The sequence below is a fragment of the Diadema antillarum genome, unplaced genomic scaffold (genome assembly GCF_040938485.1).
Source record: "Diadema antillarum isolate AM-2024a unplaced genomic scaffold, OU_Dant_1.0 scf00000139, whole genome shotgun sequence".
NCBI classification, from domain to species: Eukaryota; Metazoa; Echinodermata; class Echinoidea; order Diadematoida; family Diadematidae; genus Diadema; species Diadema antillarum.
The window spans coordinates 76,588-90,372 of record NW_027271028.1 but is presented as its reverse complement, the minus strand read 5'-3'; the positions used below and the strand labels follow the sequence as shown (position 1 = coordinate 90,372).

General features: G+C 38.4%; 1 protein-coding gene across 1 annotated transcript in view; it reads right to left on the bottom strand.

Moving 5' to 3' along the window:
- Positions 1-13,785, bottom strand: part of LOC139721186 (DNA ligase 4-like) — a 57,313-nt gene continuing 43,528 nt past the window's right edge. The window contains exons 17-26 of the mRNA XM_071632513.1: positions 13,118-13,228; positions 12,050-12,129; positions 11,055-11,160; positions 9,194-9,340; positions 6,783-6,961; positions 5,775-5,823; positions 4,851-5,012; positions 2,764-2,901; positions 2,297-2,406; positions 1-145 (exon numbers count right to left, since the gene is read on the bottom strand). Of these exons, the coding sequence (XP_071488614.1) occupies positions 1-145; positions 2,297-2,406; positions 2,764-2,901; positions 4,851-5,012; positions 5,775-5,823; positions 6,783-6,961; positions 9,194-9,340; positions 11,055-11,160; positions 12,050-12,129; positions 13,118-13,228 (1,227 nt within the window). The remainder of the gene's footprint in view (positions 146-2,296; positions 2,407-2,763; positions 2,902-4,850; positions 5,013-5,774; positions 5,824-6,782; positions 6,962-9,193; positions 9,341-11,054; positions 11,161-12,049; positions 12,130-13,117; positions 13,229-13,785) is intronic.

Sequence of the window (13,785 nt, the reverse complement as noted above, 5' to 3'; positions counted from 1 at the left end):
CTATGAGGAAGGAGCTTCATAGGGCCTTTCACTGAGGATCCTCCCCCTCTCCATGCAGTCCCTGACCCAGTCTGACGTCACCACGTGTTGCTTCAGGTCTCGTTGCCGGCCAATGGCTCGAAACATCTTCACTCTGCTCAAATCACTGCAAGAAAAATATCACAAAAGCAGCTGACTCTCAAGACTTCATTTAAAAACATCAAAACAATAGAGGGATAAAACAAATTGACAGGCACACATTTTGTTATTCTATTTCTGTTAACACACTGGAAAATATATAACCTCGTACATTGTAATTGTTACTAAGAGCAATTAATTCCAGGCTGGCCTTGAGATAGTGCTTTGGAGTTGACTTTAAAGGTCCTATTTACCTTTGAGAGCAGTGATTGAAAAAATGTTCAAGATACAATGTATCACTTTGATGCATATGTGTAGGTCAGTTGTATCACAAAACATCCTACCATATTCAAATTTTTGCAATAAAGCCTAAAATATAAAGAGGTATCATTATTTTTCTCATTAAACCATAACTGCAGATGGTTTAGTCTGGACACATTTTTATTACAACTATTGTTCACCTTTTGTATATTTAACAATACATGTACTTAACATCAGCATTTATTTTTCTTGAGAATATGCAATTTGGGCTGGAACCTACCTGTAATCTTGCTAATCACTTTTGTTTTGTTCTGTTGTCACAGTGCAAAATGGCATAAGACAAGGTTGAGTTATCCTTTTGACTGAAAATTCTGAAACATTAAACCCTCTTAAGATCTGCCAAGTAGGTCATACAATGGCTGGTTTTAAAATGTGATCCATCTACAAAAACGTTGCTTGTTTCTACATGTCCAAACTTATTTTTATTTCTACAAATGAACAGATCTCTGCATTCCAGAAGAAATCACTCGTTTTGTTACAGTGTGTATAATAAGCTCAGAACACTCATCTACTTTCAACACTGTCTACTTTCGTGCTGGACACAGAAAGCGAAAAAGAGAAAAGTACAGACAGACAGACAGACAGACAGGCAAACATCTTGAATGTTCATTTTCCTATGAGAAACTAGATGGTTCGTGCTTTCTGTGTTAAAAGGACAAGTTTCCTCACACATACATGTGGTTTGAGTCAATGCATCAATATTAGTAAAAGACATTGGTGAAGTTTGAGGGAATATTGGACAATCCTTTGGTGCCATCACCACTGGATGAGGAGACTACTACAGTTGATGATGTCATTGCAGAACACTAACAAAATAGAAAGAGAATTCCATAAAATGTCATTTTTTATGAAAAGGAGATATTCTTTCGACATGTTACTTGACATAGTTGTATGATAGGGGTAATATGATTTCTCCCACTTTCTGAGATAGACAGGTTAGTCAATTGCTCCTTTCATTGTGCTAGAAATATGAAAGTATTGTTGAGTTCTCTGTATGTTGTACAATATTTTTGTACATCTGATCTGCAGTGATGTCACAAACTGTTGTAGTTCTCTCATCCAGGGATGGCAGCATCAAAACATTAGTGTTGTGTAATGATACACAAAGTTATCACTACCCACTCATATGCCACTATGATGACCGGATATACATGTGTACAAAGTATCTCTTCACTTCCAGCCAGTCAATGACCCCTTCCAATACTCTCCACCTCATCCAGTGAGTCATCAACCTTCATCATCCCTCGAGTACTTCTAGCCCCATCTAATTTACAACCAAGCTAATGTGTAGCTAAACCTAAACATCCTGTCCTTCCCCCACTGATTACTTAGAATTTTTTTATAATCAAAATCCAAGAATATTACCTCCTTCCTAAAACTAGTCCCACCTTTATTTCCATAACAACCAAAGTTTGGCCCAATTAAAAACCTCCCTTTAACATGAAGACTCCACCCCCATATACCCATTCATCATAGTATGTTACAACCGTACACGTATAACCAATGTGTATCATTCAAGGTATGACGAGAAATGTATCATGCAGAGAAGAGGACTTGCAATCTGAGGCTCGAAGAGAGGAGATTGCTCCCAAACACCTCTCGAATAAAGTGCTCTTTGAAGTTAAACTCAACTGTGTCGCAAGTGATTCATTAAACATGTACCTCTCAAATATAAACCCATCCCAACACAACATTAGAAATGCATAACTTTTAGATTTCCAATTTTCAAATTTTCCTCAAACTTCACTGATGTGTAAAAATATTACTGCATTCACTCAATCCACATGTACTTTGTATATCTCGGGTAATTTCTCCTTGAACAGATGTTTGTTTGCATCCTGATACAGCTCACTATTACCTTTTGTCCACCACGATGTGGGTCACTCGTCTGCTGAGTTTTGGGCTGACCCTGGCACCATAGAATCTCATCTCCAAGGCAACAAGGTCTAGGAAGCAGTCCTTGATGTGCTAAAAAAAGAGGGGGGGGGGACAGGAATGCATGTGAGAAAAGAGAAAATAGCAATGTATATCTCTAACACAGGATGCTGGGGTACTCAGAGTATCATGGATGTAGATCAAACATACACAATTCAGAGAAGTAAATCAGCCTTTTGCAGTGCATGTTTTAGCATTGGCCCTTTCTCTTATTAAAGCTTGAAAAAATTGAGCATAAATAGTACCCCCATGAACAGCATATTGAATCAGCATTTTGATTCTGCCTTCGCAAATTGAGCATAACCGCACCCATAGATACATGACAAAAAACAGACCAAAGACAAACTCGTGTACTGCTAATCTAAAACACTGGTAAAGCTAAAGGCTTACTGTGTCCTGATCCCCAATGATGAGGCACGAGTCGATGTAGACATTACAGAGACGGAAGAGACCAAGCTGAGCATCCTGGGGGAAGTTATCCATCTCAACCTCAGCCATCTCATCAGCTGCTAATGGTGTCCCTGCATCCTGTAAGTATCAAGTTAAAATACAGAAAGATAAAATGACCGCACATAGTCCTGTAGGAAGGTTCGTGCTGACACCACAATAATGAGCACTACAACTGCCCATGCATTTCATTGCTGCATCGTGGAGGCCTTTGTAGACAGTGTAATAAAATAATAAGAACATTTTTTATACTGCAAATTGCAAATGCCTCTAAAGCAATTGAGAAAGGAGATCATAAAAGGCAGATAGAATAAAATTCTAAATTACAAATTACATGAAATCAATAAGCCTCAAAAAGATATACAGGCACATGTATGTCTTCAACATTACTTACAAAAAAAAAAAGAGTTAGCACTTCGAGTTTGAATGGGAAGATTGTTCCAAAGGTATTAGGCTTCATAAAAGAAATGTTATATTGTTTGTATTCGATAAGCATGAGACCATACAGGTTGTACCTCATAGATGGCAAATGTAAATAAAAAGAAACTAGAAATGTCGCTATGGCGACTGGTGTATGCCTCCGCCATAATGCATGGTTCTCCTAATAGGTCTATAGTACAATGTCTTGACAATGTGTGATGACAGTTTCACACAAATTGGCAAAATATTAAAATGACAGGTTTGCCACAAATGTGCTGAATGTTCACTTTCCTAGAACTTGGTTCAATTGGATGAATGATTAAAACGTCAGAGTGCAGGTATTTGGGGGAAATGATGATTTTTACTTGACTTTTGACCCTTTTATAAGTTTAAGCATCGAGTAATTTTCAAGGTATTGAGAAAAAGTATAATTTCAGTATCAAATGGGAAAATAGCATTATCTAAACCTGGCCTCTGACTTTTGACCTCACAGTTCCAAAGAGAATCACTGTTAGGTAGAACATGCATAAATATGTAAGTTTCATGATAATACCTTGAGTTACTTTTGAGATATGGAGGAAGAAGTGCAATTTAGCACATTCACTTGACCTTTGACCTTTTGACCTTTGACAAGAAACTTCCCACAGAATATATATTGGGTTATACATGCATACATCAAGTTTTAAAAAAATCCTTCAGGCATTGCATAAATATAAGGAAAGTAGTGATATTTTGAGGAGTTGACCTTGACCTTTGATCCTGACCTTTGACCCATGACCCCCAACTTCCCTAGATAATCACTGCCCATCGGTACATGCATATATAATAAGTTCCATGAAGATACCTTGAACCATTTGCGAGATATGGAGAAAAACATGAAATTTCCACCTTTTTTTCACAAAATAACCTGTAACCTTTGACTTTTGAACCCGTGACCATAAAATCCAAACAAAGTATTATCCCCCCAGGATATACCCTCATACCAAGTTTGATGCAAAACCACCTCACGGTTCTTGAGATATCGACAAAAACAAAACGGGACGGACGGACGGACGACCCGAAAACATAATGCCTCCGGCCACTTTGTTGGCGGAGGCATAAAAAAAAAGAAGAAAAATGAACCCTGAGGTGTGCATCCATTAAACCTAAGGGCTTGTTGCATGGCAAACAAAACTCTGGCCCTCCTGTCAACCTCTATTAGAGGCCCTAGACACATTTGGAAGCTCAGTTGTCCAACATGAATTATTCCAAAAACTCTTCTCTATGTCAGTGTTCAATGAGAACTTACCTAAATTTCACAATTATTGTAAATACTCAGCAGCTGGTGGAGGCCTTTTAGCTCATCTACAATGCCCCAATCCAACAGAAATTACAGACAGAATAAAACAAAGCTTTACACACAATACTGTCAATATCGCAAAATGTATTGTCAAACCTGCTACCAGTAAAGGTATGTCCTTATGAAGAAGAACCAACAAAACTTTGTGAGCAGACATACCAGAAATAGTCTCATATATCGAACAGTGAAATGTTCTTCGGAATTCAAGTCTACTCATATAAAGCTGTGAATTATTCTGCTGAGTAACCATCCCCTCCACAAACAACTGTACCTTCTTCTCAACATTTGCGAAAACTTCTTTCAGTTTTTCTTCTGTCACATCCTTGGTGTAGCTGTCTCCATACGGGTCATAGTCCAGAGCAAATTGAACCTTTGTCTCCGGGGACGTGTGGAGCATGTGAGACGGTAGCCATGGCAACACTCGGCCAGCATCCTACCAGATTCAGAGAAGACGAAATCATCAACATCATCTACAATGTATTCAACATTCACAGGTAACGTAAAATACTGTGGAAGACAAAAGCATTGATCATCCTGATTTCAAATTCCTGCTTCGGTCTCTCTTTTCTATTATCAATCCCAGTAAATAGTAGAACATCATGCAGAATAGTTTGACCATTTCTGTTTTATCTCATGAACAAGAGAATACCAATGGTCCTTTTTTTACGACTAACTCAGATGCTTACTGCAATTTATGTTTGTTTCTTGGTTTACTTTGCCCTTGTAATTATTAAACTTGTTGTGCTTTCAATCTCGAGGGAAAAAATAAGTGTGTGGCCCAAACTACAGACTGTATGTATGAAGTAACAGACTGAGTGTCATAAAAAGTGTACAGTACATCACTGTGCCCCACTAGAAAACAATAAGAAAAATACTCAGGAATGAAAAAAACTAGAGCCATTTATACTCGTAATGCTGTGGGGGCGCTGTGGCATAGTGGATAAGACTCCCGCCTCCCGATCGGATGACCCGAGTTCGAATCCCGCACAGTGCTTACGTCCTTGGACAAGATGTTTTTAATCTCCATGTCCCTCTCGACCCAGGTGTGTAAATGGGTACCTGGCAACGCTAGGATAATAATAATGGCAGGGCCCTCTGTTAGAGCAGTGGCAACACTGAATAGGCTACTCTGGGGAAATGGGACCTTATTATTATTATTATTATTATTATCACATATTTCAAGAATGCCACTCACCAAGCACTCTATCAACCATGAGGTCTTCACTACGTCATATCGATCAGAACTGGGAAGAAGAAGAAGAAAAAGATAAAGTATTAAAGCACAAGTCGATAGTTACATACACTGTAGTATTACACTGGAGGTCGCCTCTCCTTCTTATTTTTTCATACCAAATTTAGAAATCAATCTTTTGCCAAAAGTCTCATTAGCTTCAATTGTACTTGTAATTCCCAAGTGACAAAAACCTCGTCATGGAAGAGTTTCGAATTTGAACCAATGTGATATCCTAATCTTCACGTGAAGAAAGCCTATACTCCAACAAATGTAATAGACGCCATAAATATCATAAATGAGGGCATGAATGGATGCATGCATAAAGGCATGAAAAATCCCCCCCAAAAAAACAAACAAACAAACAAACAAACAAACCAAATGCATGTGTACAAATACATGTACAGACAAATTATCACACAAATGAATGGGCCATTTAAATTAACAAATAAAATCAGATGAAGTAAAAGCTGAAATATTCCTTGTCAAGTCAAGCACACTGATCTTTGCCCTTTGACCATAAAGAATTTTGTCCTACACCTCATGTACATTAGCATGTCTGGCCCAGGTACCTGCTTATTAAATTAAACATGCATTTTTTTTTTCTGAAATCGCAACAAGAAGCTGTGGGGAGGGACAGACAGATGGACGGATGCCTCTGGCACCCTTCAGCACAGATGAATTATAAATACAATGTGCATAATATGAATATATAAAATACATATACACCTGTACATGTATTCAGTGCAAGTGACACAACATTTGCTCCTGCATTTATTGCTCTGGTTCTATTTTCTCCAAAGACTTAGGGTTAGGGTTGTGATAGGGTTATAAGGTTTAGTTCTTGTGAAAATTAGGATTGGGGTTATGGTTATGCTTGTGGGTAGAATTTATGTTTGGCTTAGCGGGCAGATATTTCATGGGAGCAATTGTCGCGGGAGCAAATGTCATGGGACCACAGTGCAAGCTCACCTGATGATGTTTTTGACCTTGAGGTTGACCTTGTCTGCTAACACACAGTATGTGTCCAGTCCTGGGTTCTGTACCACCTCTCCCCCACACTCCACAATCCTTCTCTCCAAGTCCTGTTTTGGGTGGGATGCTGGACCGTTGGCCACACACAGCTCTTTGTCACACAGCATCTCAGAGACCTATGGAGTAAAACAACATCAATGTCATGATATTTACATGCACCTCTGCCAAGGGAGGAGGTTATGTTTTCTTCACTGTTTGTTTGTTTGTTTGTTCGTGTGCAAAATAACTCAAAAAGTTGTGACTGGATTTAAATGAAACTTTCAGGAAAGGTCGAGAATGACACAAGGAATAGATGACTTTAATTTAGAAGTGTTCTGGAAAACTTTTTGTGGATTTTATGAAGGATTTTAGATATTTTGGCAGGTAGGGTCAATGAACTTGGGAGTTCAAGCTGCACATTTTTGAGGTTTTCATACGCGCACTAAAGTGCATGCTCTAGTTTCTGCTAGGGCGAGGTGCGCCGCGCAGCTGAGGGTTGTTGACGTAACAAAAGGCTTCTATATTGGGAATTCAGGTGATTTTTCAGCATGCATACATAACTATGCAAATCACTGATTTCCATAGAAGAACAACTTCATTGGTGGAAATGAGCTGCTTGGCAGAGGTCTGCGCTCTCAGAGTGCTTCTCTAGTCAATGAATGAATTTGTAGTACCCGCTCCATGCTTTAAGGATTAGAACCGGTACTGGCCATCAGACGGCAGCTTGGAAGTCCAGTAAATACGATGCCTGTCCGGTGATCAGGAGATCGTTGGTTCTAGTCCAGCCTGAGTATGTATATCCATGATTTTTTAATCATGGTTACTACTAAGACCCTGATTAATTTGGTGCTTATTCACACTGATGTACAGCAATTTGTCAATCAGTTGCAACATCATTCATCTTTTTAAAAAACCCCAGTACAGGGGTAGGGAAGATGTTTCAGGAAGCTAATAGTTGCTTGTCATTTTGATAACATAAATACTGTGCATATTAACCCATAAATTTGTCTCAACGTGCCAAAAATATGCAGCATTCATTTAAGTTCTTGCATTGCAACTGTGTTGAATACAGGAGCATTCAGAAGACTTGTTAAATGCTTGTGATCTGTTTTTTTATTTTTTTATTTTGTCCTGCTCACTTGAGGAGGATTGAAATAGTGGTAAGGCACCAAGAGGTTATCTAAAATGCACTAATTTATCAGATTTGGGGCATCTTCATGTTCTCTGCATATCTTTGTATCAAGTGGAAAGTAAAATCAGAAATAATGGGAAAGTATTTTACGAGTTTTCATTGCAAAATGGGCAAAGTGCCATTTTTAAACATTTTAAAGTAATTCTGTCATCACAAAAAACAAAATCAAACTTTTCAAATAATACTTCACTTGTAATATAAAACAAGGATTATTCTCCAAATTATTATCAAAGATATCCTGTGTTTTCTTATCATTTTCTGGGGGGGTTCTTTGTTTTTAGCAGCTTTAATCACAAAAAATCTCTACATAACAAGAATGGAGTTAGGTTATTTTGCAGTAAAATTTTTCATCTGTAGGTAAAAATCTAATTCTGTTTCCTCCTCATTTTGCAACGGCACATCAGGCTTGTGCATTTTGGCAACCCTGTGCACTTATGTAGTATACTCTTTCACGTACTTTTGCATTACATGCACAAAAGCATCGAGATACACAGACGGGATCCTGAACATTACGTCAGTCTCTTCCCTAATCCTAATCACCTGACTAAACTTTGATTAACAGAGCAGACATCCAATCTTTACCCAAGATGAGGAACAGATAACCCTTATAATCAATATTGACATTACGCCTGTCCCTGCAAAATCATCTTGCAGTCAATTTATTTATTTTTCCTCTGAAATCCAATTCATGCTGCGATTACGTGGCACTGTAATAGGTAATATATTGAAGTTTGCTCTAAATGTCTGATTTTGTTGATGTTAATCATATGAACTGGCTACTTTCGGGGGGGTTACGACATTAATTGTCCTCAAGGCCAGTCCACATTATATTACACGTAGTATGACCATAATAATTTCAATGAAGTGAAACTTATCACATCCACACCACATGAGGGCCAAGATGGACATTGTTCAGGTTTGAGAGAATGACTTATAAATAAAACAGCAAAGCTCTTGCTGCATGCTTGTCATCTGCATATCAAAGAAGAAAACAAACTCAAAATCTCTCGACACCATAAAGTTTTGTCATGACCACATCACTTCTCAGCCATGTGTTATTTGATATTCATATCTAATCTAGTCTATTTTCGAATGTAGACTTCTAATTTTGCTTCTACTTCACAGGAAGATGAAAAATGAATATTTTTATGAGGTAAGCCATACTAAATCATCCAACCTGGGTCACATTGGTCAAATCTGCCGCTCGGAACCTGGATGCCACGGCGACAGGTCTGTCCGTTTTCGTCACTTTTCTCCTCTTGGTGGTGACGATCTCATCATCGTCTGCGTTGACATAGCGACCAGTCAGTTTGCCCTCAGCTTGCTGGAGGGGATGGTGAGAGAGAAAACGGTGAAAAGTTTTCAACAATTCACCTTTGTCATGATTCCTTGCGTTGCATGAAAAGACTTATTTCAGTCTCATTCATAATGTCACAGTTCTGTTTAATATGTTCTGGGTGTGGCTCTGGTTGTATGCTTTATCATGTCATGCTTTCTCTTCAAGAAATCGTCTTAAAACCTGGAAGATGATTTCTTGTATTTGTGAGACACTCCCCATGAACTTTGCAGTATCACTTTCTACCAAAGCATGCATGCCAAAACACTAGTGTCCATACAACACTTGCACATTGTCCAGTTTCACCGACAAGTGCATTACTCCACTTTCAATCAGTTACAGTGTATACATGATACGACACTACACAGTGTCTAGTACTTATCTACACATCCATCAGCACCACACTTTACACCAAACAGTGCATCACTTCACACATTTCAGGACTACACTATACACCAGACAGTGTCCATCTATACACCCAGCAGTGGCACACTTCACAATGGAGAGTACCCTGAGCCCTGGCTTACACAATATGTGACCCTGCACCTCAAAACAAACAAAGAGTCGCCAGACATGAATTTTTAATTAAGACCATATTCTGAAAGAGCAGACTTTAAGCTTTAAAGTGATGTATAACTCAAATCAAATGGACTCTCCTAACCTATCTAAATATTGGAAAGAAAGCACAAACTCAGGACAAGTGTGAACTGAGAAAAGAGGCTCTGAAGTACAGTGTCTATCAAGCGCTTAATCTTTACCAAACCGTGCTGGCTGTGCGATGAATGGGACAAAAAACAGGAAGTAAACCACCAGAGTAACAACAATGAAGGGATTATAAGATTAAAGTGAAATTAAGCATGCCCCATTAACACATTCTGTCCATAATTAATGCCAACTTTCAAAGTAGTAGCACTATCCTTTCAAAAGTTATTAGAGTTGAAAACGAAGGGTGTGGACAAGGTTTTTCAGAAATGAAAAAGGGGTTCTAAAGACACACCTAATCACACTATTCTACAAAAAATGTTTGAGATAAACTGCTAAAAAAACACACTTTCCTGCCCGTTTTATGATACCAAATTTTAGCATAATGTAAAAGAAGACCCGCTCTTTCAGAAAATATGAAAAAGTCAAGTTCGGCTAGGTTGACCCATTTCACTTATTTTCAGTCCTCACGCAAAATCAGTGTGTGCGACTTTATGTTCGTTTTGAGGTGCACGGTCACATATTGTCGGTACTGTAGCTACACATCTGGCAGCACTACACTTTACAGCAGACAGTAACCAATGACACACCCAGCTGAACCACAGTTTACACTATACAATAACCTGTGAACCACAGCACCACACCATACACCAGACAGTACCCAAGTACACACATGGGGGCATTTCATGAAGCATTTTGTCCGACAAAGTTGTCGGACATGTTTGCTGTCAGCCAATTAGATGCAAGATTTTCAGTAGCTTGTAACAGTTTGTCAGAAAAATATCCCACCAAAACCCTTCATGCAATGCTCCCCTGGTAGCACCACACCATGTACTGTACCACACAGTTACCAAGTACATGTATAGACATGGTAGCACCACACCATACACTGGACAATACCCAAGTGTACACCTGCTAACACCATGCCATACATTGGACAATACCAAAGTGTACACCTGGTAACACCACACCATACACCAGACAGCACCCAAGTACACACCTGTCTCATAGAGTCCAGCTCCTCAGTGGTCATACACTGGTGCCAGTCCTTATCATCACGCACCTTCTCTAGACGAGGGAACCTCAGGGTACATCCTGTGTAGTACCTGCCATGTTTTCAAGGACACCACGCTCGATTAATACATGTGTATGCTTCTCACCTTCTAAACAAAAGAAAACCTCTATGTGATCCTGATGATTGCTGTATATGTAGTACCTGGGGTCCACATTGAGCAGTGGTATACAGAATTTGTATTTCCCCAAGGACAAAGGTCGAGGCGAAACTGAATTGCATATTAGGGCTAATTGTACATTTGGAGAGCATAATCAAGAACGATGCAAAAGAGTACGCCCAATTTGATAATAGTAAAATGAGCTGTATCCTATACATTGACTATTAAAAAATGCTGAAACAAATTCATAATTACATTGCACAAGTTTGCATTGTATTGAAAACAACAAATACTGTGTAACCAGGTACATTCACGGCATTAAACTTTCGCAAAGTGATGCTGATATAATGACATCCTTTTTCGCGGCATGAAACGTTCTCAAATCTCCACTGGCATTCAATGCATCGTGTAGACAAAATGCTTCAACAAACATTTGTTTCTTACAACACATGACAAACATTTTACTTCCATGAATATTGTCCCCTCACAAAAGTCACAAAAGTTTCATGCACACGAAAATGTCCAGTTTTACAGTTTCACACTAGGCGTTTTCACATCAGCCTGATGTTTCGAAATAGCGCGCTATTTTCTGACTTGGGAAATTGGAAAATATCTCGAGCTTGGATTTTTATCGGGCTGATGTGAAAACACCTGCTGTGCTAATTCAGCCAATTTACACATTTTATAAATACAAAATGCACGTGTCCACATATTGCATACAAATTGTGCATCTGTAATATGTATTATGTACGTATGTTTTTATATCTACATGTGCTTAACGAGTGATGTACTGGAGTAAAATAACTGAAGGAATGTAACTTACACAGCTGATGCATTGATTTCAGTAGCTTTGATCTGAACGATGAAAGAATTGCACGGCTCAATGTACACCTCTGGCTTTTCCTGCATGCAGAGTAGAAATAAGAAAGGCAAATGAAGAGGGTAGGGGACTGCGACACATCCTCTACCTGGGCCCAGTTTTATCAAAAGATAAAATCAATCTTATATTTCCTTACTACACAGTCTGCCATAGACTTACAGTTGAAACCAACTTTATAATCAACTTTTACCTATTCATAAAACAAGGCCCAGGTATATACAGTTGTAGCTCTGTAACCCACAGAATTCCTTAACGACTGACTCCAGGCAATAATGTCGACAGTGCATCAGCGCCGATCAACAACGTTTTCTCACCAACAAAGCTCAGACGAGCTGATGAAGCATCCAGGATCAGACATGAAACCGTTTTCAGAATCAAAATGTAAGTCCAGATGTAGCAAATTAATTCTTGATCTTAATCAACTCTCCCACCCATTCAAAATCATACCACTTGATTACCCAGAATTGACAAAGGGACAGTGACATTGTAACACCAGGGGCAGAAAGTGATTCCTACAAGCCTACATGTATGAACTAGGTGGGACAGACTGTACTATGAAAAGTCATACATTATAGATACATACTGTTTATAATCAAGTTCGGTTGCTATTTGCCTGCACATGTGTGTCACTACTGCGCATATTATTTCACAAGCTTTCTTTTGTCTTTTGCTGTGTTGTTCATTGTTTTGCATATGATGTTGCTACAAGCAATACTTAAAACTGCCAGAATTTGACACAGGACCAGAAACAGATTTATATTAAATGATAATGCATGCAATATTGTTATTCTTTGTCATCTTTAATTGCTAAAACAAGGAAAATTGTCACTTTGTAAAAGACTTGACATCAGTATCACACCCTCACATCTATTGGTTCCAAATGCTAGACTGGATGGGAAAATTCATGAAAGGAAAAATATGTACAGTTTGTATTAAACATCATTTAATTATCACTAGGGGGATGTGTATAAACAGTCAACTCTCTAATTTTTTACTTCATTTTATGCTCACCCCAGTACAATGTAAAAACTGAGGAGGATTCTTCTTGTCATATTTCTTCCAGTGGTTGGCGAGTTTGAGATTGAAGTCTCTCAGCTCTTGGAGGGTGTAACCAGAGCCAACCTTAGTAACAAAACAAGAGAAAGACAAACAAAAGAAAAAGGCATCAGGAGGGTGTAGTTCCACTTTCATAGTTTCTCCTTTCACAAATAATGCAGGAGACCAAAACCAAATCCGTACAGAAATCTAATAGTTTGCCCTGTATGAATAGATGCCTTTATTGAATAAAAATAAGGTATATCCAATTTCCCACTTGACACAAAGTTTCCTAGGTGTACAGCACGGGGCGATACAAGGAAGTAAAAAAAAACTTGCATTGGGTCTACTCCTCTGACAAAAATAATTAATATATTAACTTCAAGACTGATTGATAACGATACTATAATCTTTTTATATGCGTGCATAGATTTGTACGTGTAACATCAGTAATCTCATAGTATACAATTTTAGTGTACTTTGATTTCTATCAACTGATTGAACAATAAATTACAAAGAAAAGTGCTCTTCATGCAGCGTAGGTTTGCCTGGTGTGGAAATTGCAGGAAAATCATACACAATGGTGTAAACATGAGATTCCCCACAATAAAGAATATCATTTTTGTGAATATAATATTCAAGAA